The 24243-nt window shown below is 48.0% G+C and overlaps 2 protein-coding genes across 6 annotated transcripts in view; both read right to left on the bottom strand.

The window, feature by feature from the left end:
* MED15 (mediator complex subunit 15) overlaps positions 1-19901 on the bottom strand; it is a 67563-nt gene extending 47662 nt beyond the window's left edge. For 4 of the 5 annotated variants that reach the window (XM_066259901.1, XM_066259903.1, XM_066259902.1 and 1 more), the window contains exon 1: positions 19762-19901. In XM_066259901.1, coding sequence (XP_066115998.1) covers positions 19762-19829 — 68 coding nt within the window. In that variant the 5' untranslated portion in view covers positions 19830-19901. The remainder of the gene's footprint in view (positions 1-19761) is intronic. The other variant, XM_066259907.1, reaches the window with a different exon arrangement.
* Positions 1-24243, bottom strand: part of ZNF74 (zinc finger protein 74) — a 182051-nt gene that overhangs the window by 50321 nt on the left and 107487 nt on the right. The window lies entirely within an intron of this gene.

Here is a 24243-nt window from a genome sequence, read left to right as displayed (position 1 = left end):
CACCAGGCCCAAAGGCATTAGATACCAGGGGATCTGCTAGAGGAGCCCTATTCCGTCCTGGTCAGGGCACTATCACAGATGACATGAACTGCATGGGCACCAGTTGTCAGTGATCCAAAGCCTGAGAAGCATCAACAACCCGGGAAGTCAGAAACAGGCATATCTTGACAAGTTGGAACACACACCTAACAACAGGAAATGGAACTGGTATAAATGTCCAGTTCTGTCTCTGAGCATGAAAGGGGTTGTGCCAGTATAGAGCCGAGGAGGAAGACTGCTCCTTGGCCAGGCACCAGGGCCCTGAAAGGCAGAACCATGTCCATGTCATGCACTGTCCCCTCTATTGCTACATGCAGAGCCTGCCCAAACAGGCTCATCCTCCAGTGCAGGACTGTTCAGGCTAGTCGGGTGACCTTCACCAGGTCCCAGATAGCTCCTGCTTCTCTGTTGCTCTTCTCCAACATGCACTGCACGCAGTGCATGCATGCAGTGGTTCAATGCACCAGTGCTCCAGGTGGTTTCATCTCGCAGGCAGAAAAAAAAGAGACACAGACTGCAGTCACCAATAGTAACCAAAACAACATCTGGCCTCAACAAGGAGGGGAGCCTTCTTGACCTCATAGGTAGCTAGAAGCATGCTGGCCAAACTATATCCCAGACCGCAACTTCCTCCTTTTCTTTGTTAGCACACTTTTGCATTCTGGTTCTCTTTTTTATTTTTTTATTTATTTATTTATTTACAGAGACAGAGAGTGAGTCAGAGAGAGGGATAGACAGGGACAGACAGGAGCGGAGAGAGATGAGAAGCATCAATCATTAATTTTTCATTGCACGTTGCAACACCTTAATTGTTCATTGATTGCTTTCTCATATGTGCCTTGACCGCAGGCCTTCAGCAGACTGAGTAACCCCTTGCTGGAGCCAGCGACCTTGGGTTCAAGCTGGTGGGCTTTTGCTCAAACCAGATGAGCCCGCACTCAAGCTGGTGACCTTGGGGTCTCAAACCTGGGTCCTCTGCATCCCAGTCCTTCGCTCTATCCACTGTGCCACCGCCTAGTCAGGCTGACTTTTTTTTATTTTTATTTTATTTTTATTTTGTTTATTCATTTTTAGAGAGGAGAGACAGAGACAGAGACAGAGAAAGAGAAGGGGGGAGCAGCTGGAAGCATCAACTCCCATATGTGCCTTGACCAGGCAAGCCCAGGGTTTCGAACTGGCGACCTCAGCATTTCCAGGTTGACGCTTTATCCACTGCGCCACCACAGGTCAGGCTGGTTCTCTGACTTTTTAACGAAACATAAAAGTGTTCTTTTTTAACAAGATAAAAATATGTGTTTCAGCCCTGGCTGGATAGTCCAGTTGGTTAGAGCATCATCCCAATACGCAAAGGTTACTGGTTCAATCCATGGTCAGGGCTCCTACAGGAACACATTGATGTTCCTGTCTCTTTCTTTTTCCTTTCCACTCTCTCTAAAAATTAATAAATAAAATTTAAAAATGTGTATGTGTTTCAGAAGTTAACCATATATCTACATGTAGAAAAGGGTTAGTGTTGCCTGACCTGTGGTGGCGCAGTGGATAAAGCGTCGACCTGGAAATGCTGAGGTCGCCGGTTCGAAACCCTGGGCTTGCCTGGTCAAGGCACATATGGGAGTTGATGCTTCCAGCTCCTCCCCCCTGTCTGTCTCTCCTCTCTCTCCTCTCTCTCTCTCTCTCTCTCCCCCCCTCCTCTCTAAAATGAATAAATAAAAAAATATTTTAAAAAATTAAAATTAAAAAAAATTAAAATTAAAAAAAGAAAGAAAAGGGTTAGTGTTGTAAAAATAAACTTTTTAATCATACAAACACAAGAAATTTAAAACATTTTCTCTTCACAATTACTCTAGGTTTAAGTGTTCCAATTCCTGCTTTCAAGATTATTATTGAAAGAAAATCTTTCTTTTCTTGATGTGGATGGTTAGCTCAATTGGTTACAAGTATCATCCCCAAACAACAAGGTTGAGGGTTCAATCCCCAGTCAGGGCACACACAGGAAGCAACCAATGATTGCATGACTGAGTGGAATAACAAATAGATGATTCCCTTCTCCCTTCTCTCTCTCCTTTTCTCTCTGTCTCTAAAAAAATAATAAGCCTGACCAGGTGGTGGTGCAGTGGATAGAGTGTCGGACTGGGACGTGGAAGACCCAGGTTCGAAACCCCGACGTGGCCAGCTTGAGTATGGGCTCATCTGGTTTGAGCAAGGCTCACCAGCTTGAGCCCAAGGTCGCTGGCTTAAGCAAGGGGTCATTCAGTCTATGGTAGTTCCCCCAGTCAAGGCACATATGAGAAAGCAATCAATGAGAAACTAAGGTGCTACAACAAAGAATTGATGCTTCTCATCTCTCTCCCTTCTGGTCTGTCTGTCCCTATCTGTCCTTCTCTCTGTCTCTGTCACACAAAAAAAGTAATAATAATAATAAATATTAAGCCGTGGCTGAATAGCTTGGGACTTTGTACCAGAGGGCAGAGGTTACTGGTTCGATTCCCCAGTCACAGCACATTCAGAAGCAGCTTCATGTTCCTGTCCCCTTTTCCCTGCCTCTCTCAAAAAGAAAGATTTTTCAATTCCCAATGAACTAGATCAATGAAAGAATTACATACCTAAAGAAAACATCACTGGTTCTGGCCTAATAGCTCAGTTGGTTAGAGCATCAACCCAATGTGCAAAGGGTCTTGCAGGTTTGATCCCTGGTCAAGGCATAGAGGAACAGATCAATGTTACTGTCTCTGTCTCTCTCTTTCCCTTCATTTCTCTGTATAATCAATAATTAAATTCAAAAGCAAAAACAAAAAACACTATTGCCCTTAAAAGGGCATGTTGTTATTTCAGCTAGTTCAGAAGACTACACAAGCTTCTCTGAGGTTTGGCCTCAACAGAACCAGAGAAGCCGAAGAGGCCTCTTGATCTCTGTTCAGGCACGGGTCTCTGGGCTCCAGGCCTGAAACCACTCTGGTTCCCCCAGTTCCAGCCCCGAGCACGTCCCATTCACCATCAGGCAACCGCATGGAAAGGACATTCTCCGACAACTCAAAAATGTATTAAAATGCTTAGTTCAAAAAAAAAATGCTTAGTTCACATGATTTTGTGGTTTGAGGGTAGGAAGGAAGCCCTATCTTTTAGAGATCTGCTTGCACTCGAGTATTGGCATTTGAAATCATACGATGTCTGGGATGTGATTTAACAGTCCAGGAAGATGTGGGGAGCGATAGGTAAAACACTGACCATATATATGTTGCTAACTCAGGAAGTAACTAGGAGACATTTTTCTATTATCTCTACTTCTGTGAATGTTTGGAAAAGTCCATAATGGAACTTTAATAAGGTAGTAAGTAAAATGCTTATATCAAGCACACAGTATGATTATGCAAGAGACTAGAGGAGGCTTATCTCCAAGTGTGCTCCCCAGTGAGGCCATCTGGGTTGTCACACAGGGAGTGACCATGCACTCCAAGTCACTGCAACTGGAGGGTTTCCCTCAGCCTGAAGGAGCTTGGGTCTCTGAAGGGCAGTAACTGATAAAAAATCTTAAGAAATCTGCTCTCATCACCAGAGGCTGGTGTAGTCCTTAGCTATCCAGACAGAGCCTGACTTTGTGAAAGAGTCCCACCAGCCAGACAAGCCAGACAACTTGCTGTGCATGTGTGGTCTGTGCATAAGCTGGGATGTGAGCACACAGGTCCCAGCCAGAGTCCACCCAGGAGATGACTATAACCTAAGCTGTGAGAAAGTCATAACTCATACTAAAATTAGAGCTTAATTCCACTTGGAAATATAAATGTATCTACATGTATTTACATATTAAAATACATACAAATAAAATTATATACACATAGAAACAGGACTGGAGAAATTAGATCAAATTGTCATCAACAGCCATCTCTGGGCAGAGAGATTCAGAAAACACCTTCCTGTTTTGAAATCCCCTACAATGTTATCTGGAAGGGAATAAAGTACTGCACCCACAAGGCCAGAACACACTGACCAAATTAGGAGGTGGAAACAGGCCTGAACCGCTGGGACTGGCTTCCTTGTGCCCACATCCTCTCACCCATCTTTTCCCACATATGCTCTGCCCCCACAGCCCCCCACCAAGGCTCTCTGCTTAGCCTCCTCTGCCGCACCAACCCGAGGACGCCAGCCCACCTACGTCATTCCTGCAGCTGACTGCTCTTCTAGATTTGTTCCATGCTGTTGGACTTTTCTCCTTGAAGAGTTGACCCTCACACTCTGCACATTATCACTATGTACCCTAGCTCTCAGAATCAGGGCTCATCTCCTTCTGGAGTGCAAACGTTTGTCTTTCTCCTCCCCTCACCCTGCATGTATGTACACATTAACACACATACAGAGTCAACAAATTCTACAGCTTCTTTCCTTACAGTTTCTCTCCCTCCTTTCCATTTCTGTTGTCACTGCACCAATGGGTCTCAAATTGAGTGTGCATTTCAGACCAACAAGGGTGTGGTCCTGGCCAGTGGTTCAGTGGATAGAGCATCGGCCCAGCATATGGATGTCCTGGGTTCGATTCCCGGTGAGAGCACAGAGGAAAAGTGACCATCTGCTTCTCTCCTCCTCCCTCTCCCCCTGCTCTCCCTCCAGGAGCTAGTAACTCGATTTGGTTCAAGCCTCAGCCCCAGGCACTGAATATGGCTTAGTTGGTCCAAGCGCATCAGCCTCAGGCACTAAAAATAGCTCAGTTAATTTGAATTTTGACTCCAGACGGGGGTTGCCAGGTGGATCGAGGTCAGGGCACATGCGGGAGTCTGTCTCACTATCTCTCCTCCTCTCACAATTAAAAAAAAAAAAAAAAAAAAAAAAAAAGATAAACAAGGATACTTGTTATAAAGACAGGTTCCCTAACAATGCCAGGTGTTGGCAAGATGTCTAAAGCAGAATGCCCCCAGGCTTGTGGGAATGTAAATTGGTACCATCTGGGAAAACTGGCAGATCATACTGCAGTTGAAGGCCACACTGCTGGACCCAGTCCTGGGTGCACAGCCCAGAGAGTAAGCAAATGTACTCTTCAGAAAACATGACCCAAAATACCCCTGGCACTGTATTTGCAGAGCCAACTATGGAACTAACCTCAACGTCCATCAAGCGTAGGACAGAAATGTAATTGGGACAGTCATGCAATGGAATGACACAAGACATAAATAAGAACTACTACTTACAAGGATAAATTTCACAGACAGAACGCCGAATGAAAGAAGCCAGATGCAAGACTTCATAGAGGGTGATTTAAATGACAGGCAGTTTAAGAACAAATGTCTCCATGGCGGGGGAAATCAGAGGAGTGTGGCCCGGTCTACACTGAAGCACCGGGAGGAGCATACTGGGTATAGATCTGTTCAAGATTCAGGTCTTACCCTGGCCAGATGTTCAGTTGGTTAGAGCGTTGCCTGATATGCCAAGGTTGTGGGTTTGATCCCTGGGTCAGGACACATACAAGAATCAACCAATGAATAAATAAATAAGTGGAACAACAAATTCATGTTTCTCTGCCCTGGCCGGTTAACTCAGTTGGTTAAGAGCATTGTCCCAAAACAACAGGTTGTGGGTTTGATCCCGGTCAGGGCACACACAGGAAGCACCTAATGAACGCATGACTGAGTGGAACAACAAAGGGATGCTTCCCTTCCTCCTCCCCTCTCTTTCCCTCTCTCTATCAATGACTAAAAAAATTAAGCCCTGGCCAGATCACTCAGTTGGTTGGAGCACCATCCTGAAGTGTGGAGTTTGCCAGTTCAATTCCAAGGTCAAGGTACATACAAGAAGCAGTTAAATGTTCTTGTCTCTCTATATCTCCCTGACTCTCTCTTTTTAAATTTATTTTTATTTAAAACATTTTTTAAAATTCATTTTGAGAGATGATAGAGAGAGAGAAGGGGGGAGGAGCAGGAAGCATCAACTCTCATATGTGCCTTGACTGGGCAAAGCCAGGGTTTTGAATCAGCGACCTCAGCGTTCCGGGTCTATGCTTTATCCACTGTGCCACCACAGGTCAAGTATGACTCTCTCTCAAAAAAAAAAAAACTTGATGTTTCTCTCTCTCTCCCTTCCTCTTTTTCTAAAATCAATAAATTTTTAAAAATATATTTAAAAAGTATGACCAGATGGTGGTGTAGTGGATAGAGCATCGATGGGGACACTGAGAATCCGGTTAAGAACCTCCAGATCACTGGCTTGAGCATGGGCTCATCTGGCTTGAGCATGGGGTTGCTGGCTTGAGCGTGGGATCATAGATATGATCCCATGGTCACTGGCTTGAGCCCAAAAGTCACTGGCTTGAGCCCAAGGTCGCTGGCTTGAGCCCAAGGTCGCTGGCTTGAGCAAGGGGTCACTGGCTCAGTTGGAGCCCCCCAGTCAAGGCACAGATGATAAGCAATCAATGAACAACTAAAGTGACGCAACTATAAGTTGATGTTTCTCACCTCTCTCCCTTCCTGTCCATCTGTCTGTCTCTCTCTCTTAAAAAAAAAAAAAAAAAAGAGCCTGACCAGGCAGTGGCGCAGTGGATAGAGCGTCAGATTGGGATGAGGAAGACCCAGGTTCGAGACCCCGAGGTCGCCAGCTTGAGCGTGGGCTCATCTGGTTTGAGCAAAGCTCACCAGCTTGGACCTAAGGTCGCTGGCTCAAGCAAGGGGTTACTCGGTCTGATGAAGGCCCGCAGTCAAGGCACATATGAGAAAGGAATCAATGAACAACTAAGGTGTCGCAATGCGCAATGAAAAACTAATCACTGATGCTTCTCATCTCTCCGTTCCTGTCTGTCTGTCCCTTCTATCCCTCACCCTGACTCTCTCTCTGTCTCTGTTAAAAAAAAAAAAGCCCTGGCCGATTGGCTCAGCGGTAGAGCGTCGGCCTGGCGTGCGGGGGACTCAGGTTCGATTCCCGGCCAGGGCGCATAGGAGAAGCGCCCATTTGCTTCTCCACCCCCACCCCCCTCCTTCCTCTCTGTCTCTCTCTTCCCCTCCCGCGGCAGAGGCTCCATTGGAGCAAGGATGGCCCGGGCGCTGGGGATGGCTCCTTGGCCTCTGCCCCAGGCGCTGGAGTGGCTCTGGTCCGGCAGAGCGACGCCCCAGAGGGGCAGAGCATCGCCCCCTGGTGGGCGTGCCGGGTGGATCCCGGTCGGGCGCATGCGGGAGTCTGTCTGACTGTCTCTCCCTGTTTCCAGCTTCAGAAAAATACAGAAAAAAAAAAAAAAAAAAAAAAAAAAAAAGAGCCCTGGCAAGATAGCTTTGTTGGTTTGAGAAGCGCTGAAATTGCCAGTTCAATCCCTGGTCATGGCTCATACAGGAACAGCTCAATTTTCCTGTCTCTTGTCTCTCTCTCCCCCTGTCTCTCTCTCTCTCTAGAAAGAAAAAAAAAGATGCAGATCTAGGTGGTGGCTATGGGGGCATTACATGTGTGAACATTAACTGGTGGTGTCATGTTCAAGATTTGTGTCCTTAAGTCATCAACGTAGTAGGTTTGTAATACTTAATATAAAGAAACACTTTATGTGACAAGCAAGAATTCTTGAGCCTGGCCCAGGATCCTGCCCATGCCCCATCCTTGGGTTTGGACTTGAATGGCCTCGAGCTTGAATTCCTATTACAGAACACCTGGCAGGGATCCTGCAGCACTTGCACAGGCATGAATCCTCCCTAGCATGAATCAGAGCAGGCCTATGGTGACTGAAGGGCCCAGGATGATCCATCAGGGCTTTTCAGAGTAAGTCCAGTATTCCTTCTACTTGATAACAGGGGCCCCATTCCACACACAGCAGCCAGATCACTTCCTCAAATGTCACCTCTGATGAGGACTGAGAGGAAGGTGGGAAGGGGAGAGCAGAACAGAAGGATAGCGAGGATGGGAATAAGCCATTTCTTTTTTTTTTTTTTTTTTTTTACAGAGACAGAGAGTGAGTCAGAGAGAGGGATAGATAGGGACACACAGACAGGAATGGAGAGAGATAAGAAGCATCAATCATTAGTTTTTCGTTGTGACACCTTAATTGTTCATTGATTGCTTTCTCATATGTGCCTTGACCGTGGGGCTACAGTAGACCGAGTAACCCCTTGCTTGAGCCAGCGACCTTGGGATCAAGCTGGTGAGCCTTGCTCAAACCAGATGAGCCCGCACTCAAGCTGGCAACTTCGGGGTCTCGAACCTGGGTCCTCTGCATCCCAGTCCAATGCTCTATCCACTGCGCCACTGCCTGGTGAGGTGAATAAGCCATTTCTTAACCAATAAGCACTGCCTCCCTACACCTACCAGAGCCTGCACAGGAAGGAGTAAAGGTACACAGGCTTGAAAGAGCAGGAGTCCCAGAGACTATGGGGTCTTTCTAGTCCAGGACCCTTGGCATGGATGCTATTCACCTGGCCTGCTGTCCCTCTCCCAGACTAAATGCAAGTGGCTCAGCTCACAGGCTGACCAGTAGCCAGGTCACATCTCATCTGTTCCCACCTGCCCCCATCCCTCTAACAGATTCCCACCCAGAAAGGGTCCAGAGGAGGAAGGAGCAAGACAGCACTTGGCTGCCTTTCATCAAGCATGAGTACCAGGAAGATGTCTGTGAGAGAAACTGTGAATTCGTAGGAAGGGTATATATGCCCAAGCACTCTGTTAGGTTTGAGCAAAAAGCTCAAAGTAGCCTGACCAGGCGGTGGCGCAGTGGATAGAGCGTCGGACTAGGATGCAGTAGACCCAGGTTCGAGAACCCGAGGTCGCCAGCTTGAGTGCGGGCTCATCTGGTTTGAGCAAAAAGGTCGCCAGCTTGAGTGCGGGCTCATCTGGTTTGAGCAAAAAGGTCGCCAGCTTGACTGCGGGCTGATCTAGTTTGAGCAAAAAGCTTGCCAGCTTGGACCCAAGGTCGCTGGCTTGAGCAAGGGGTTACTCGGTCTGCTGAAGGCCCACAGTCAAGGCACGTATGAGAAAGGAATCAATGAACAACTAAGGTGTCGCAATGCGCAACGAAAAACTAATGACTGATACTTCTCATCTCTCTGTTCCTGTCTGTCTGTCCCTGTCTATTCCTCACTCTGACTCTCTGTCTCTGTAAAAAAATAAAATTAAAAAAAAATTTAAAAAAAGCTCAAAGTAAGGAGAACCGGGACTTAGACAGGTTAAATGTCTTTTCCAAAGACTCAATGCCCTAAGCCACCTCAAGATTCTTTTTTTTTTTTCTTTACAGAGACAGAGAGAGAGAGTTAGAGAGAGGGACAGACAGGAACGGAGAGATGAGAAGTATCAATCATCAGTTTTTCATTGTGCATTGCTACACATTAGTTGTTTATTGATTGCTTTCTCATATGTGCCTTGACTGCGGGCCTTCAGCAGACTGAGTAACCCCTTGCTGGAGCCAGCGGCCTTGGGCTCAAGCTGGTGAGCTTTTGTTCAAACCAGATGAGCCCACGCTCAAGCTGGTGACCTCGGGGTCTCAAACCTGGGTCTTCTGCATCCCAGTCCGACGCTCTATCCACTGCACCACCGCCTGGTCAGGCCACCTCAAGATTCTTAACTCATTTAATCCCATACCTTTATTAACAGGCCCCTGCTAGGTTAGGAAGAGATTTGTTGTTAAAGTAGAGGAAAACATCTCCTCATGGTGAGTTTCAAAATGATTCCACCTGGACTCCTAGTGCATCCTCCTTTGGTCTTTGGGACTGGGTACTTACCTGCTAAACAGGACCCTCTAGTAACAGTCTGAACTCCCTTTTTGTCTTTAAATAAATGTCTAAATTAAAAAAATAAAATAGCCCTGGCCGGTTGGCTCAGTGGTAGAGCGTCAGCCTGGCGTGCAGGAGTCCAGGGTTCGATTCCCGGCCAGGGCACACAGAGAGGCGCCCATCTGCTTATCCCACCCCCCCCCCTCCTTCCTCTCTGTCTCTCTCTTCCCCTCCCGCAGCCAAGGCTCCATTGGAGCAAAAAGATGGCCCGGGTGCTGGGGATGGCTCCTTGGCCTCTGCTCCAGGCGCTAGAGTGGCTCTGGTCGCAACAGAGCGACGCCCCGGATGGGCAGAGCATCGCCCCCTGGTGGGCGTGCCGGGTGGATCCCAGTCGGGCGCATGTGAGAGTCTGTCTGACTGCCTCCCCATTTCCAGCTTCAGAAAAAATAAAAAAAATAATAAAATAAAATAAAAAAATAAAATAAAAGGCTCAGAAGGAGAGGTGGTTCAGTGTTTACAAAGTACTAATGAAGCCCTGACAGGCTGCAATAGAGGACAGCACTGCTTTCCACAATCCTACCTGTACTTACTGTATGCGCCTCTTGTCTAAGCCCGTGGTTTTCAATCTTTTAACACTTGGGGACTGGTGAAAATAGAATTATTTCAAGGACCGCTAAAGCAGAAATGACCCTGAGCATCAGTGAATTCGACTAAGATCAGTGGGTCTACGATCTTCATACAATATCAGAGTGGTTGATTCATTTGCAGACTGGCATGAAATTTCTGAGGGACCGGTCCATGGACCAGCAGTTGAAAAACACTGGTCTTGCCTGACTAGGTGGTGGCACAGTGGACAGAAAGTCGACCTGGAATGCTGAGGTCGCCAGTTCAAACCCCCAGGCTTACTTGGTCAAGGCACACACTAGAAGTAATTACTACCTTCCTGCTCCTCATCCCCCTTTCTCTCTCTATCTCAAATCAATAAAACTATAATGTTGGCAAAGGAAATAATAATGAGTATAAAAATAGCAAAAAAGACTTCATCTGTTCACATCATGCCAGGATTCAGCCAATGAAGGCTCTACAAGATAAAAAGGAAGTAGGAACCACACTGGGCTGAGACATCATCCCATGAGGAGGAGATGAAGCCATGGCCAAACCTCCAACAGGGAAGAGAAGGAATGATGGAGAGCCAGCCATGATGATGACGAGAGGGCAGGACATGGAGTAGGGAGCATCTGGCAGGGGCTCTTACACCAGCATCGAAGGAGTATCAGCTGCAATGACGGTTTCAGATTGAAAGGGGAATACTTCTTAGCAAGGGCGGAAAGGATAGAATCGTCTTAAGAAGGTTGAAGGCTGTGTTGGCACTCAAGGCCCAGGTGAGAGAGGACACTATCCTGAAGGCAGAGCACATGGTGACTTTCCGCCTATGGTAGCCGTCTGTGACCACAGCCACTTCCTCCTCACTTGCAGACAGGGTCTACCTCATCTTCAAAATATTTCTGATTACAAAAGGGTGTATGTTTATTGTTAACAAAAATATAGCCATATACATATGTGCTAAAAATTACAAAGAAAATTAAAATCACTCAGGTAACCAGCTAAAGACATCTATTTTTTTTTTTTTTTTTTTTTTTTTTTTTTTTTTCATTTTTCTGAAGCTGGAAACAGGGAGAGACAGTCAGACAGACTCCCGCATGCGCCCGACCGGGATCCACCCGGCACGCCCCCCAGGGGCGGTGCTCTGCCCCCCAGGGGGCGGTGCTCTGCCCATCCTGGGCGTCGCCATATTGCGACCAGAGCCACTCTAGCGCCTGAGGCAGAGGCCACAGAGCCATGCCCAGCGCCCGGGCCATCCTTGCTCCAATGGAGCCTTGGCTGCGGGAGGGGAAGAGAGAGACAGAGAGGAAAGCGCGGCGGAGGGGTGGAGAAGCAAATGGGCGCATCTCCTATGTGCCCTGGCCGGGAATCGAACCCGGGTCCTCCGCACGCTAGGCCGACGCTCTACCGCTGAGCCAACCAGCCAGGGCCTAAAGACATCTATTTAACAAAACTCAGTACCTGCTTGCTAAGCTGCTCTTTTCAATGGCAACATGTTATGGAGTGTCTTCACATCATTTTAACAGCAGCACCAAGCCTGCCACCTGCAGCTACAACAACAAACCTAACCCAGTTCCACTGCTGGCTTGTCTCCCCTGGCCCCTCCTGACACAAAGCAGAGATGAGCAGCCTCATCACCACCAGACTTTGCACACTCTCCTGTTTACAGCCTGAGAGGAAATGCTTAAGGAAAGGAACATTTTAAAGTTACTGGGATAAACAGATTGCCAAACAGCCTTTCAGAAAAATTACCTAATTTATGTGTCTCAGCAGCAGCTTGTAAGGATGCCTGTGTCTTCACTTGTGTGATGTTAGGACTTTCTCCAACTCTGAGGTTAATGCCCTTCAGGTTAGCTATCACCACAGAGCCTGAACAGGACTACAGCACTCCTGGTGAGACAGGAATCTCCTCTGATTCACAAACACTCAGGGCCTGAGGGATTCAGACTAAAAAGCAAGGAAAGCTGGAGGCCCAGTGTCCTGGGAAGGTAAGTGGTACGAGACTGCTATGCTCAGTTACGCAAAGAAGGGTCTCTCAGGCAGGGAACAAACAGGATGCAGAGCAGCTAGGGTGAGAAAGAGTGGGGCTCCTGTGAGGGTCCACGCACAACACGTATGGTGAGAAGGGCAGGCAGGTGCAAACCCGGGAGAAGGGAGCCAAGCTCAGATTTGAATCCACAAGCACTGAGTGGTCACTCAAACATTCTGAGTGTCAAAATAATTGGAGGTAGCCTAACCAGGGATGGCGCAGTGGATATAGCATTGACCCGAAATGATAAGGTCTCAAGTTTGAGGCCCAAAGGTCGCTGGCTTGAATGCAGGCTCACCAGCTTCAGCAAGGGATTGCCAGCTTGAACATGGGATCATCGACATGATCCCATGGTTGCTGGCTTGAAGCCCAAGATTGCTGACTTGAGCCCAAGGTCACTGACTTGAACAAGGGGTCATTGGTTCCCCTTCAAGGCACGTGAAAAGCAATCAATGAACTGAAGTGCCACAACTACAAGGTGATGCTTCTCATCTCCCTCCCTTCCTGTCTGTCTTGCAAAAAAAATTAAAAAAAGGAACTCATCACTGAGTCAGGAGTCCTCTCTAGGGCTCCAGCAGAGGTCTCATTTTCCCTTCCACCATCACTGTGACACAATGTACTCATAGATGAGGGAGGTGATACAGAAAGGTTTAGTATCCTGCACAAGGTCACTCAGCTAGCAAGTAGAGAAAGTGGGGTTCCAGAACTTTACAATGCACACTGGCACAGGTAAAGAAGGCCACTATCATATGAGAAGGTGGTGCACACAGTCCCAGGAAAATACTCCTGTATTCCTGGGTGTTTTATATACCAAGTGGCCTGCTTCATAGGACTGGGGTCCTACAGGAAACAACAAGGGGCTGAGATACAACATATCATACCCACTTTAGGCAAGGTGAACAGGAAAAGGTCCTGAGAATTCGATATTTAAGCAGACACCTAAATTAAGCAAAAAAACTGGTCATAATCATAATGGGGAGTCTACGCATTGTCAAATACCTTAAATATCTGATAATACATTTTTAAAGAGAGAATAAAGGAAGAACTTGGAAAATTCAAGAAGCTGAAAGACCAGAGAGGCTAGAATAGGGTGAGGGTATAAGAAGAGGCGGCCAGAGCAGGCCATGGTGAGGTGCAGGGAGAGTGGGCCATCTAGAGTTTTGTTTTAAAACTATGGAAAGTCACTGCTAGGTTTTCACCAGGGCAGTGGAGAGTGAGTGAGGAAGGGAGGCAAGCATCAGTCCAGAATGGGCCCAGATGAGGTAGAAGCCGTGGTGAGCTAACAAGAGACTGCATTAGACAGTCCCTGCAAAGAATCTCCTCACCAACCCCAAATCAAAACTGCTTTTTCTCAGGGGGAGCTGGGAGACTAATTTAGCCTGTGCTCTGGAGCACTGTTCTCTTGGTAGATACTCAACAGCAAGGCAGACACAGAGAATCAGCTATCAGATGTTTCCTCTTCCACTGAAACTTCTCAGTTTTTCGTTATGCTTTCCTTATTCCCTCACTCAACTGTAAATTACTTGGGTTCAAAACATTTTCCAAGATAGCCAACTTTTAAACAAGAGCATAAACACCACAGGAAATTAGAATTAACAATAGGTCAAGCCCTGGCCGGTTGGCTCAGCGGTAGAGCGTCGGCCTAGCGTGCGGAGGACCCGGGTTCGATTCCCGGCCAGGGCACACAGGAGAAGCGCCCATTTGCTTCTCCACCCCTCTGCCGCGCCTTCCTCTCTGTCTCTCTCTTCCCCTCCCGCAGCCAAAGCTCCATTGGAGCAAAGATGGCCCGGGCGCTGGGGATGGCTCTGTGGCCTCTGCCTCAGGTGCTAGAGTGGCTCTGGTGGCAACATGGCGATGCCCAGGATGGGCAGAGCGTCGCCCCCTGGTGGGCGTGCCGGGTGGATCCCGGTCGGGCGCGTGCGGGAGTCTGTCTGACTGTCTCTCCCTGTTTCCAGCTTCAGAAAAATGCAAAAAAAAAAAAAAAAAAAAAAAAAAAAATTGTGAAAAAAACAAACAAACAAACAAAAAAAACAATAGGTCAAGTCATAGGTACTAAAATCATGGACCTGGGTTTTAAAGAACATTTTATGAACTTGACTCCAATGGCAAGAGAAGTGAAGGCAAAGATAAATGAATGGGACTACATCAGAATAAAAAGTTTTTGCTCAGCAAGAGAAACTGATATAAAAATAAACAGGCCCTGGCCGGTTGGCTCAGCGGTAGAGCGTCGGCCTAGCGTGCGGAGGACCCGGGTTCGATTCCTGGCCAGGGCACACAGGAGAAGCGCCCATTTGCTTCTCCACCCCTCCGCCGCGCCTTCCTCTCTGTCTCTCTCTTCCCCTCCCGCAGCCAAGGCTCCATTGGAGCAAAGATGGCCCGGGCGCTGGGGATGGCTCTGTGGCCTCCGCCCCAGGCGCTAGAGTGGCTCTGGTCGCAACATGGCGACGCCCAGGATGGGCAGAGCATCGCCCCCTAGTGGGCAGAGCGTCGCCCCATGGTGGGCGTGCCGGGTGGATCCCGGTCGGGCGCATGCGGGAGTCTGTCTGACTGTCTCTCCCTGTTTCCAGCTTCAGAAATATAAAAAAATAAATAAATAAATAAACAGACAAACAGCCAACTAAATGGGAAATGATATTTACAAACAACAGCTCAGATAAGGGCCTAATTTCCAAAATTTACAAAGAACTCATAAAACTCAACAACAAACAAACAATCCCATAAAAAAATGGGAAGAGGACATGAACAGACACTTCTCCCAGGAAGAGATACAAATGGCCAACAGATATATGAAAAGATGCTCAGCTTCATTAGTTATTAGAGAAATGCAAATCAAAACTACAATGAGATACCACCTCACCCCTGTTAGATTAGCTATTATCAACAAGACGGGTAATAGCAAATGTTGGAGAGGCTGTGGAGAAAAAGGAACCCTCATTCACTGTTGGTGGGACTGTAAAGTAGTACAACCATTATGGAGGAAAGTATGGTGGTTCCTCAAAAAACTGCAAATAGAACTTCCTTATGACCCAGCAATCCCTCTACTGGGTATATACCCCAAAACCTCAGAAACATTGATACGTGAAGACACATGTAGCCCCATGTTCATTGCAGCACTGTTCACAGTGGCCAAGACATGGAAACAACCAAAAAGCCCTTCAATAGAAGACTGGATAAAGAAGATGTGGCACATATACACTATGGAATACTACTCAGCCATAAGAAATGATGACATCAGATCATTTACAGCAAAATGGTGGGATCTTGATAACATTATAAGGAGTGAAATAAATAAATCAGAAAAAAAACAAGAACTACATGATTCCATACATTGGTGGAACATAAAAATGAGACTAAGAGACATGGACAAGAGTGTGGTGGTTACCAGGGGTGGGGGGAGGGAGGACATGGGAGGGAGGGAGGGAGAGAGTTAGGGGGAGGGGGAGGGGCACAGAGAACTAGATAGAGGGTGGCGGAGGACAATCTGACTTTGGGCGAGGGGTACGCAACATAATTTAATGACAAAATAACCTAGACATGTTTTCTTTGAATATATGTACCCTGATTTATTAATGTCATCCCATTACCATTAATAAAAATTTATAAAAAAACAAACAAACAAACAAAAAAACAATAGGTCAAGTATCCTAACCCAAAGACTTTTTGTTTCCCCTGTGAACACAATAAATCAGGCACCAAGAATCACAATTTTCAAAGTGAACCCTGGAAAGAAAACACAAATCTGAACACTGAGAACACCCACATCATGTTCGGAAGACAGCCTTTGAACTGCTCATGCCACCAGTAGCAGGCCGGACTCCCTCAAAATGCTCATGCCCTAAAGCCCAGGAATCTGTGAAAATGCTACATTATATGGCAGAAGGGACTTTTCCAGATATAATTAAGGTTACAGACTTCAAAATGGGGACATCATCCTGGATTATCCCACCGGACCCAATCTAATCTGAGCCTTTAGTAGAGAATTTTCTCTGACTGGAGTCAGAGAAATGTGGCAGAAGAACCCACCCTTGCTGGAGGGGCCACATAGAAAGTGTGAGGAATGCAGGCAGCCTGGCTAACAACAGTAAGGAATGAGGACACTTCAGTCCTACAACTGCATGGAACTGAACTTGGCCAACAACCCGAATGAACTTGAAAGCAAATTCTACCTCAGAACCTTCAAGAAGAAATGCACGCCTGCCAACATCTTGATTTCAGCCTGGTAAGTAAGACCCTAAGCAGAAGACAGCTGAGCCTACCTAGACTTCTGATCTACAGAAACAATAAGATATTAAATTTATGTCGTTTTAAGACACTATTTGGCCTGACCAGGTGGTGGCGCAGTGGATAGAGCGTCGGACTGGGATGCGGAAGGACCCAGGTTCGAGATCCCGAGATCGCCAGCTTGAGCGCGGGCTCATCTGGCTTGAGCAAAAAGCTCACCAGCTTGGACCCAAGGTTGCTGGCTCCAGCGAGGGGTTACTCGGTCTGCTGAAGGCCCGCGGTCAAGGCACATATGAGAAAGCAATCAATGAACAACTAAGAAGTCGCAACGCGCAACGAAAAACTAATGATTGATGCTTCTCATCTCTCTCCATTCCTGTCTGTCTGTCCCTGTCTATCTCTGCCTCTGTAAAAAAAAAAAAAAAAAAAGACACTATTTGGCTGTATTTGTGGTAATTTGTTACAGCAGCAATGGAAAACAAATACACAAACAGCGATCTGCAAATTAATTAATTAATTAATTAAAAAACCTAGTTTCCCTGGAAGCAAAAAGAAGCTGAATTACAAGGTATCCAGTCAGTCCCTGACACCCAGAAACTCTTCAATCACCCTCCCAGCTCTCTGACACGCCTCCACCCTCCCCGTTTTCTTTGACTGTAACTCATTCTTCATGTCCTTAAATTCTGGGCTCCCTCAATAAGGAATCTTTCCCCCGGCGCAGGGGTGGATTTGGATTTCTTGCTAGAGCCTTGAAATGGGCCAGCCCTCAAGATTTCATCTACAGCCTGACCAGGTGGTGGCACAGTGGATAGAGCGTTGGACTGGGACGTGGAAGACTCAGGTTCGAAACCCCGAGCTTGTCACCTTGAGCACGGGCTCATCTGGTTTGAGCAAGGCTCACCAGCTTGAGCCCAAGGTCGCTGGTTTGAGCAAGGGGTCACTCGGTCTGCTGTAGCATCCCAGTCAAGGCACATATGGGAAAGCAATCAACGAACAACTAAGGTGCCGCAACAAAGAATTGATGTTTCTCATCTCTCTCCCTTCCTTCTGTCCTTCCTATCTATCCCTCTCTCTGACTCTGTCTCTGTCAAGAGAAAGAAAAAAATTTCATCTATAGACAACTCTAGTACATAAAAAAAAAAAAACACTCCACTATATTCACTTATTCTACGATATCTGCAGAATTGTCCCCAGACTATCACATAGCAGTGCCCAGAGCCACAAACTCTACAGTCCCCACTCATTCCACTGTACTAAGAGGTTCCCCAGCATTCCACCCCACTTCCTTCCTTCCACACTGCTGCATCCCACCTCTTCATCCAGTTAGTCATCAAGGACGACTGTCAATGCTTACTCTCCCCTTTCTCTGGAATCATCTTCCTCTTTCAGTTTCTACCACTGTATAATGCAGGTCTTTATAAGCTCTTGCCTGACTAGGTCATTCCACAACTATTTCATGGAGCAATGTGACAGGCAGTGATCTAACAGTAGAAATACAGGGATGAAAAATGACAGGACTCAAACCCCAAGAGCTTGAAACTCTCATGCTAACTGTCCTCTCTCCTCTGTTCTTCCCCCCCCCCCTTAAGCGAGAGGTGTGGAAGCAGAGAGACAGACTACTGTATACACCTGGACCAATTGGAATCCACTCAGTAAGCCCCCTATTGGGGGATGCTCTGTCCATCTGGGGCGGCTGCTCTGTTGCTCGGCAACCGAGCTGTCTTAGCATCGAAGTCATGGAACCATCATCAGTGACTGGGGTCAACTTGCTCAAATCATTCCAGCCATGGCTGCAGGAGAGGAAGAGACAGAGACGGGGGGGGGGGGGTAGGGTGAAGAGACAGAGAGAAAGAGAGAGACAGAGAGAGAGAGAAGAGGGAGGGTGAAGGGTGGAGAGGCAGATTGTCACTAATCCTGTGTGCCCTGACCGGAAATCGAACCCAGGACTTCCACACACCAGGCCAACACTCTACTGCTGAGCCAACCAGCCAGTGCTTCTCCTGTTCTTGATCCATCTTCTGGGACTCAGGGGATCTTTCCAACTCTGGCATTTCACTACTTGAAAGCAGGCCACATGCCAACACAGGCCCAATTCCTTAGCACAGCACTAACGTGTCAGCACCTGCTCACCCTCATTCCATTATCATCTCCTGAACCTCCTATCTCCTCAAACCCAGGAACTCTCAGCCTACAGCAATATCCTCCACACAGTGAGTGCTCACACTTCCCAACTCCTTAGCTTGGAATGATGGACCTTCACACTACTTGTCTTTTTAGAACTCACTTTATTCACCTACTTCACAACGCTGTTCCTGGCCTGCTCAAGCAAACTAACTGTCAATTCTTCCTTTAGGAAAAAGACTGCACTGTAACTGTCCCTTTATGGTAATACATTCCCTGGAGGCAGGCGCTGTCTCAGGCAAATCTGTAGCTAGCACCAGTAAGTTCAGTAAAAGACTGCTAAAAGAAACAAGCAGTGGGTGGTGAAAAGCTGGAGTTCCTCTAAGGTGAAGCCTAGAGTGCACTGGCAGCCCCCTGTTGAGGGGTTCCAACAACTGAGACCATCAGGAGGAGACACTAACTAGCTCTTCACTCCCTCCTCCCAATCAACTTTGGCTTCCTGACAGCTTCTTCCAGTTGCCCTTCGTGAAAGTCCACTCTGAGGGGTGGGGGGTGCCGGCGACATTCATAGATCCTCAGTCCCCACTGCTCACAGTCCAAGCAGCTAGCCTACCAACATCATCTTCCATCCAGCCCCCTTCAATCTCTCACCCTGATACGCTTTTCTGGAACAGAAATCACAAAGCATCTAGACCTGCTAAAGTCACTACGGGCTGCCCCATTCCTTTTTCTTACTCAGTGTGATACAAAGCAGGGGAAAGTCTGCACCCAAAGAACACAAATGACGAATAAGAAAGCTCAGGACCATGACTCATAAGCCAAGGTTCGGTGGTTTTCACAGTTCAGCCCCAGGAAAGCTAGCATGCAGTCGGTGTCGGTCGAGAACAGGGAGGACCGCCGGAAGAGGAACGCGCCCTAGGACACATGCAGGTCCCTGACACTTTCGTCCTCCCGGCGACCCCGAACCCCCGCGGGTCCCGGTACCCTAAGTCTCCCGCAGGTCCAGCCCGGGCCTCGCCCGCCGCCAGAGTCGGGGGGCTGATGAGGGAAAGCCCGGTAATCCTGGCCGCCGCCCCGATCCCTACTCACATTTGACTGACCAACTTCTGCCGGAAGGCGGCGCTCCGCCAGTCCGTCTCCTGCCCCGAAACGTCCATGCCGGTCCCCCCCGCTTCCACCTCCCGTATCCGACTCGGCCGCCGCCGCCACAACCGCAGCGCCAGGCCCAAACCCGGAAGCCGTTCACAGCGCCTCGACCGCGCCGGAAGCGGAGCGGGAATTGTGGGAAATGGAGTTGCGCGTGCGGACCTGTGGGAAATGGAGTTCTTTTTTCTTTTTTTTTTTTTGGGAAATGGAGTTCTGACCCGGCGCGGACGACCTCGGCGCACCAAGTACCCCTCAAGTGACGCGCAACTCCCCCAGCGGGACTGTCGCGCAGGGCAGGGACACCAGATGCCACCAGCTGACGACAGCCGATGCTAGGAACCGTGCCTCCATAATGCTACTGGTCCTGCTTGCAGTAGACCCACACCTGGCCTCCTGCATTTCCTACGACCCTACTGTGTGCTGGCCTCACCAAGACCAGGAGACCTGCACTCGTGGGGGGTACCACGCCAAGCTGCTACCTAACTACAGCGGATGCTGTGGAGAGATTTTTTTTATTTTATCAAATATTTGTCAGTGCTTACTGTGCGCCAGGTACTATGCCCACATGATTTGGGCCCTGCTTTCCTGCGACTGCCTTACAACTGCATAAGAAAGAATGACCAGCCCCACCGGTGGTAGTACAGTGGATAGAGCATCAACCTTGGATGCTGAGGTCCCAGGTTCGAAACCGCGAGGTCGCAGGCTTTAGCACCGGCTCATCTGGCTTGAGGACAGGCTCACAAGCTTAAGCGTGGTGTCTCAGGCTTGAGCATGTCATGGGTCTGACCAGGCGGTGGCACAGTGGATAGGACGTCGGACTGGGATGCAGAGGACCCAGGCTCAAGACCCCGAGGTCTCCAGTTTGAGCGCGGGCTCATCTGGCTTGAGCAAAAAGCTGGCCAGCTTGGACCCAAGGTCGCTGGCTCAAGCAAGGGGTTACTCGGTCTGCTGAAGGCCCGCGGTCAAGGCATATATGAGAAAGCAATCAATGAACAACTAAGGTGTCGCAACAAAAAAACCCTGATGATTGATGCTTCTCATCTCTCTCCGTTCCTGTCTGTCTGTCCATATCTATCCCTCTCTCTGTATCTAACCCTCTCTCTGACTCTCTCTCTGTCCCTGTAAAAGAAAAAATGATGCCATGGTTGCTGGCTTGAGCAAGGAGTCACTGGCTGGGCTTTAGCCCCCCAACAAAAGTAAAGCAACTATGAGTTGATTCTTCTCATCTCTATCCTTATCCCTTTCTCTTTCCCTTCGTTTCTCTATTAAAAGGCAAAAAACAGAAGGAAAACAAACAGTTAAGAAGGATTGATAGGAGCTGAAGTTGTGCAGATGCCTGAACTTGTATTCCCCACCCTTTGAGGTTATGGCTAGATCCTGTCTTGCCACACATTTCTGTGGGTACCATCCTGGGTCCTGCAGAAGGTGGGAGCTAGAAGCATTCCAGACAGATGAACTGTCCCTCTAGAGAAAGCCTTAGACATGCTCTTTGAGCCTCTGGCTCTCTCCCTCCAGCCTCACATAGGGAACCTCTGATCCCCCTTCTTGCTTTGGTGCTCTGTCCTTGGAAGGTGCTGAACTCCCCTTCATCCCATCCTAGCACCTGCCAGATGTAACCCCTTTATTGTTTGGCCTGGAGCTTTCCATCACTTATGTGTGTGGAGGTGGGGGGTGGTTAATATTTCTAAAAGCAATGTGTGGCCTGACCAGGTGGTGGCGCAGTGGATAGAGCGTCGGACTGGGATGCGGGAGGACCCAGGTTCGAGACCCCAAAGTTGCCAGCTTGAGTGCAGGCTCATCTGGCTTGAACAAAAAAAAAAAAAGAAAGAAAGAAAAAGCTTACCAGCTTGGACCCAAGGTCACTGGCTTGAGCAAGGGGTCACTCAGTCTGCTGAAGGCCCATGGTCAAGGCACATATGAGAAAGCAATAAATGAACAACTAAGGTGTCGCAACGAAAAACTGATAATTAATGCTTCTCATCTCTCTCTGTACCTGTCTGTCCCTATCTATCCCTCTCTCTGACTCTCTCTCTGTCCCTGTAAAAATAAATTTAAAAAATTAAAATTAAAAGCAATGTGTGGTAGAAACTTTAGAAAGAGCTGATCATTATACATCCCATCATTCAGAGAGAGCATGTTGTATACCCACCAGCGATTTTCAAATTATAAACTGAAATTTAACCTAGATAAGACCACAAGACAAAGGACACAGTTTTTTTAACAGGAAGAAAAATATAAGATGGAAGAGAACCACAAAATTAAAAGGGACTTAAGACTCTGACCAGGCGGTGGCGCAGTGGGTAGAGCATCAGACTGGGATGCCGAGGACCCAGGTTCGAGACCCCGAGGTCACCAGCTTGAGCGCGGGCTCATCTGGCTTGAGCAAAATAAAAAATGCTCACCAGCTTAGACCCAAGGTCGCTGGCTCGAGCAAGGGGTTACTCGGTCTGCTGAAGGCCCGCGGTCAAGGCACATATGAGAAAGCAATCAATGAACAACTAAGGTGTCGCAACGAAAAACTGATGATTGATGCTTCTCATCTCTCTCTGTTCCTGTCTGTCCCTATCTAGCCCTCTCTCTCTCTCTCTCTCTCTCTCTCTCTCTCTCTCTGTCCCTGTAAAGAAAAAACAAAACAAAACAAAGAAGGATAGGTTCGCAGGTTCAATCGCCAGTGAGGGCACATACAAGAAGCAACCAACGGCCCTGGCCAGATAGCTTAGTTGACTAGAGCAGCATCCCGAAGCACAGAGGTTGCTGATTCGGTCCCGAGTCAGGGCACATACAGGAACAGATCTATCTTCTTGTTTCTCTCTGTCTCTCTCCCTTCCTCTCCCTTCCTCTCTCTCTAAAATCAATAAGCTAAAAAAATTTTTTAAAAAGAAGCAACCGCCGTGGCTGGTTGGCTCAGTGGTAGAGCGTCGGCCTGGCATGCAGGAGTCCCGGGTTCGATTCCTGGCCAGGGCACACAGGAGAAGCGCCCATCTGCTTCTCCACCCCTCCCCCTCTCCTTCCTCTCTGTCTCTCTCTTCCCCTCCTGCAGCCAAGGCTCCATTGGAGCAAAGATAGCCCGGCCGCTGAGGATGGCTCTGTAGCCTCTGCCTCAGGTGCTAGGATGGCTCTGGATGCAACAGAGCAACGGGGAGAGGGGCAAAGCATCGCCCCCTGGTGGGCATGATGGGTGGATCCCAGTCGGGCGCATGCGGGAGTCTGTCTGACTGCCTCCCCGTTTCCAGCCTCGGAAAAATGCAAAAAAAAACAAAAAAACAAAAAAAAGAAGCAACCAATAAATAAATAATTAAGTGAAACTACAAATCAACGTTTCTCTCTCTCTCTGTTCCCTGTTTCCCTCTTTCTCTTCCCCACCTTCTCTCTCAAAAACCAATAAATAAAAAAGAAAGAAATTACTGTTGATTTTGTGTGTGTGAAAATAGAATTTTTGGGAGGTGGAAGTGAAAAGCAGGATGTTTATACAGGGTGGGGCAAAGGTAGGTTTACAGTTATTTGTATGAAAAATAGTACAATATTTTTATTTTAATGTATTTTTTTAATTTTTTTTTTTTTTCATTTTTCTGAAGCTGGAAACAGGGAGAGACAGCCAGACAGACTCCCGCATGCGCCCGACCGGGATCCACCCGGCACGCCCACCAGGGGCGACGCTCTGCCCACCAGGGGGCGATGCTCTGCCCATCCTGGGCGTCGCCATGTTGCGACCAGAGCCACTGTAGCGCCTGGGCAGAGGCCACAGAGCCATCCCCAGCGCCCGGGCCATCTTTGCTCCAACGGAGCCTTGGCTGCAGGAGGGGAAGAGAGAGACAGAGAGGGAAAGCGCGGCGGAGGGGTGGAGAAGCAAATGGGCGCTTCTCCTGTGTGCCCTGGTCGGAATCGAACCCGGGTCCTCCGCACGCTAGGCCGACGCTCTACCGCTGAGCCAACCGGCCAGGGCCTTTAATGTATTTTTTTAGATTTTACTTAATCATTTTAGATAGAGGAGAGAGAGAGAAGGGGGCAGGAGCAGGAAGCATCAACTCCTGTATGTGCCTTGACCAGGCAAGCCTGGGGTTTCAAATCTAAGACCTCAGCAATCCAGTTGACACTTTACCCACTGCACCACCGCAGGTCAGGCCAAGTAAAACTACTGTTGCCCAACCCTATATTTATAAGCCTTTGGAGTGGATCTTTCAGTATTGGAGCCTGATTATTATTGGGCTGACATCCTTCAGAAGAACACTTCAGAAGTTATTAACATCCCTAGCTGAAGGGTTGGCAGCATCCCTGAAGAGTAAACAGACTTTTAAGATGCTCAATTAATCTCTCTGTTGTTCTGAGATAAGACTGTTCCCTCTGATGGTGACTAGTTCAGTAGCTTATTGTTCAGGTAAATGGATTCTCTGGAAGTTCCTGAAAGAATCAGTAGTTATTTGTAAA

This window comes from Saccopteryx bilineata, chromosome 2 (genome assembly GCF_036850765.1).
Source record: "Saccopteryx bilineata isolate mSacBil1 chromosome 2, mSacBil1_pri_phased_curated, whole genome shotgun sequence".
Lineage (NCBI taxonomy): Eukaryota > Metazoa > Chordata > Mammalia > Chiroptera > Emballonuridae > Saccopteryx > Saccopteryx bilineata.
This window is presented reverse-complemented; position numbering and strand designations above follow the sequence as displayed.